General features: G+C 29.8%; 1 protein-coding gene across 1 annotated transcript; it reads left to right on the top strand.

Annotated features, from left to right (window-relative positions):
* The first annotated feature begins 634 nt into the window (after positions 1-634).
* Positions 635-3817, top strand: LOC112681200 (trimeric intracellular cation channel type 1B.1). Its single transcript, XM_025551460.1, has 7 exons — positions 635-1248; positions 1331-1487; positions 1551-1646; positions 1724-1812; positions 1896-1983; positions 2304-2424; positions 3416-3817. Exons 1-7 carry the CDS (start codon positions 1128-1130, stop codon positions 3566-3568), a joined length of 825 nt encoding a protein of 274 aa, XP_025407245.1. The 5' UTR covers positions 635-1127; the 3' UTR covers positions 3569-3817.
* Positions 3818-4490: the final 673 nt, after the last annotated feature.

Raw genomic sequence — 4490 nt, 5'->3', positions numbered from 1 at the left:
TTTCAAGATAAACAATCCCTCTGCTACGTGAGAAGTTCCCGGACAGACTAATTTCGTTGCGTGGCCAAAGCTACCCACCTCGATCTTGCGACCTTGACGCCGTGTGATTTTTACTTTTGGGGATACACTAGGTAAGTCACGAGTTTAGCAGAACAAAGTTCGAAATGTCTTGGAACTTAAGCAAGAAATTCGTCGAACCCTCACTTTTAAACCTTAACTTCTCCTGAAGAGTGATATATTTTTTATTATTTTTAAAAGAAATAAATTTAATTTATAGTTCCTAGATTTAAATCCTGCGTTCTCTTTGCATCATATGTACATGCGAGGTACGTACGAGTAAAATGTACTTGTTGCTATACGATAGTTACCTACTATCTGTGTATAATCTCGTTTTTCATAGTTATTTATTGCCTTATTCGAAATCTAATTTTTATATCCGCGGCATATACAAAAAAAAAAAAAAGAATAATTAATTTGTTTTCTGAAAAAATTCGAAAATTCAAGAAAATGGGAAAGGGTGTCACGATCGTTTGGTTGGTCACCGCTGCATTATCGTTATCTAAAGCCGTGATCGGTGCGCGGTGGTGATAACAATATTGATAACGACGGTTGACCTACCTAGCGCACACATGTAAACAAACACATTGTCGGAGTGAGGCGGTGATGAAATCGATATAAACGCTTCTGTGTTTGCGTTATGTGTTTATTATTATAAACATTTAAATATAAGTACCTATCTATGTCTGTTTAAACGTTTGTCATTTTTTACGGCCTGCAGCAGTGTTCCACCTTGGGCAGCCGAGTCTTTCGTTAAAAACCGATAGTGCTCCTCGGCCGTCTGTCGTGCGTTTTATTTTTACACCGAAAGTCTTCCCTGGGCACCGTTCTATAATTATCCTGTCCACCGGCACACGCTCTAGCCATTTCGGAACGACAACCTTTTTGCCCGGAATCTTCCGACGACAGTTACCACCACCACGCAGTTATAAAGTCGTATTACGGTGTTCCGTTATTGATACTATTAATTTAATACATTATTCGTACACAATAAATAAGTAAATCGAAGTCCTCCCGGCGATAACAATATCATCACCGACGCCACGGTCAGCAACGCATTAGCAGCAAAAATGGACGCCGAATCGTTTTTGGAGTTCGCTAGTCAAGTGACCAAATTGAAAATGTACCCTTACTTTGATGTGGCCCATAGTGTACTGTGTGCGCTTCACGTACGTGACGACCTCGGACCGGGTAAGTACACCTCTGTTGTCTACGATTTCTCATCTCAAAATTATACACTTCCATGTACTTACCTTAGTTTGACGTTCCACAGGAGCACTGGCTTTTTCTCGTAAACACCCCATATCATGTTGGTTATCCACTATGTTGGTTGTCTTCGCTGGTGGTATGCTGAGTGCTGCGTTACTCGGTGAACCTCCTCTAGCACCGCTCAAAAACACCCAACAACTTGTGATCGCTACAGCAGTCTGGTAATGGAGTTTAGTCTTATGATTGGGGATTCAATGATTTCATTGTATTATTACTTTTTACAGGTATTTAGTGTTTTATACACCATTTGATATTGGATACAGTATTTCAAAGTTTTTGCCCGTGAAGTTGGTGTTTTCTGTTATGAAAGAAATTTACCGGTATGTACCAATGTCACCATATTACATTTGTTTTGTTCCTGCTCGAAAATTTTTTTTTTATAAGAAATGTTTTTCAGTTGCAAAAAAGTCCACGATGGTGTGTTGCATGCTGCCAAACTCTATCCCAATGCTTATATCATAATGATTATTGTTGGAACACTTAAAGGTATTATAATTTACTATGTGTTCTTAAACTAGTTATGTGACATCGGTATTCATTCAAAAAATATATCATTTTTTTTACTACAGGAAACGGTGCTTCATTTACAAAAATTATTGAAAGACTATTACGAGGAGTATGGACACCCACATCTATTGAAACATTACAACCAAGTTTGTATGTAAAGTTTTCTTATTGTTTTAAATATTATACATCATAACATGTTTATGGTTATGGTATTAATTAATTATTATAATCTTAACGGATAATGTTGATAATTAGATATAACAATCTGTAGGTTTATATTTTTTGAGACCTTAAATGTGTTCTAGAAATTCTCTGTAAAATTCTTACCAACCATATCCCAAATATATAATATCAATCTATCTCAAAGTATACTGATGTTACATAAATGTAAATTTTATTGTGTTATATTATTTATTTATTTATTTAATTTTAATATATTAAAATATTTTTATATATTTTATTCTTTACAGTACTACCAAAGCATGCATTATAGCATCTGTAGTATTCGTACTTGATATTAAAAGTGATTTGATATCAGCTCCACATGCATTTGTCTATGTTTTCGTCATAGGTTTCTTCATATACTTTAAGGTTAGTTTAATTTATTATACATGTTTATTTATTATTTATTTGACTATTTATGATGTAATTAGATGTCATATTAAATTAAATAAGTTTCATGGCTTAAAATTTAATCAAAAGATAACTTTAAATCAACATAATTTCTAAGATAATCACAGCTAATGATATAATATTATTGCCATAACTTGTGTGCTAGATAAAAAAAGTGATTATCTCTGTAAATATTAATTTTTTTAGCTGTGGGAAATAATTTCTGAACATTTTAAATATATCATCAAATCAATTATAATAAGTGAACCATAAATTATTATTATTTTAATATAATAGCAATCAAAAATTATTAAATTAAATTTTCTTTTTAATATTAAATGATTTATTAAATTCATATTCTAGATTTATTGTAAGGCTTTTGAACCTAACAACTTATTCATTTTATTTTTTACACATTCAAATTCTGTATATGATTCAGTGCTTAAAGTGGGGTGGATACGGAGGGATGGCATCCCTTTACTTTTTTTTATTTACAGTTTTCATCCCTCTATTTGTTTTGTCTAGAATAACGCATTCCTCCTAAGACTTGTATTTTAAAATTATATACTTATTATCATTTTTATATTTATAAATAAGAAATTATTTTTTTTTGGTGAAAATAATTTTTTTTAACATTCAGGCCTGGGCGCCCAGTTTATCTTGTTATTTAGTATAAACCGTTTTGCAACCCGTATTTAGAGCCACGGATTAAGATAATATACCTTATGTGAACTATAAAAAAAAAAAAAAATGTAGGTACACAAGGTGTGAAGAATGTTATGATATCAGGAAATTTGAATTGTAAGGCATCCCTCCACTTATCTTGAGCCATTTCAACCACTGATACTCTTATAATATTTAACATTATAACTATGTTATCTTATTACATCATATAATACATTTATACTTCATTTAGTATCACTAACTAAACACTGTAATAAAAACTAAATAAAATATAATATTTTTTTAGGTGTTTTCTTCAATGATTTTGGGTATACATGAGCCAATGTTGCCATTTGAAAACTTAATATGCGCACTGTTCTTTGGAGGAATATTTGATTACACTACAAAAGCGTTCAAAAGTAACAAAGATGAAAAATCAGATACAAAAAAGAAAGATTAATAATGAATGTGTGGATTAAATTTTCTTTATGTTTATACAATTAACTATGTGATTGATTCTAGTCTGCATTTTTTTTTGCACAAAATCAATGTTCCAACTGACTATTAATTATGCAATTTAATTTAAATGTATTATTTTTGTTGTAATTGTGGCTAAGTTTAGTATTAACAATTTGTTGAAATTGACTTTATGTCTTTAAATTATTTTATAATTATCTTAACAATAAATCATATAAATGCAAAACACCTACTATTTGAAATCTGTTATTTATTTATATTTTTTTCATGAATGTGATATTTATGTATTTATAATGATAAAAAAAACAAATAAGTTCTCATAATTTAGAATGAAGTAAACAAAATATGAGAGACATTATTTTTTAAGTACAAGTACTGTATTTTCTATAATTTATTTTTGTTTTGTTAATATGAATTTTGGAATAATACAAATATAATATTGTATTATTGACTTAAAATAATACACTAAATGAATACTAAATGCATAAGTTATAATTTTTTTATGAATACAATATCTTCCCTGAACCTTGATATATTACATAAAATCTTAAACGTCATTTAAAAATAATCGCATGCCATTACATCATGTCAATGGAAGTTTTTAATTATTTGTTTTAATTATTATATTTACATTGTAACAATCATTACATCATAATTAGCTTATACTTACTCATAATATGTCAATATGTGTATTAGCCGATTACAAGCTACATCCTCCTCTAGTCTCTAAAACCATATACCCTTTTATGGCCTATGGTCAATATCGAATATAAGTAAGAAATGACAGTTTGGCTATAGCGACCATCCATTGTAGCTAAATTCTTTATTGGTCTGATATAGAAATTATTCATTTGTTATATTTATGTAATAAACCATAATCATTATATAAACGAATCTACATCTAT

Source organism: Sipha flava, unplaced genomic scaffold (assembly GCF_003268045.1).
Source record: "Sipha flava isolate LNK unplaced genomic scaffold, YSA_version1 18787_pilon_pilon, whole genome shotgun sequence".
Classification (NCBI taxonomy): domain Eukaryota; kingdom Metazoa; phylum Arthropoda; class Insecta; order Hemiptera; family Aphididae; genus Sipha; species Sipha flava.
This window is presented reverse-complemented; position numbering and strand designations above follow the sequence as displayed.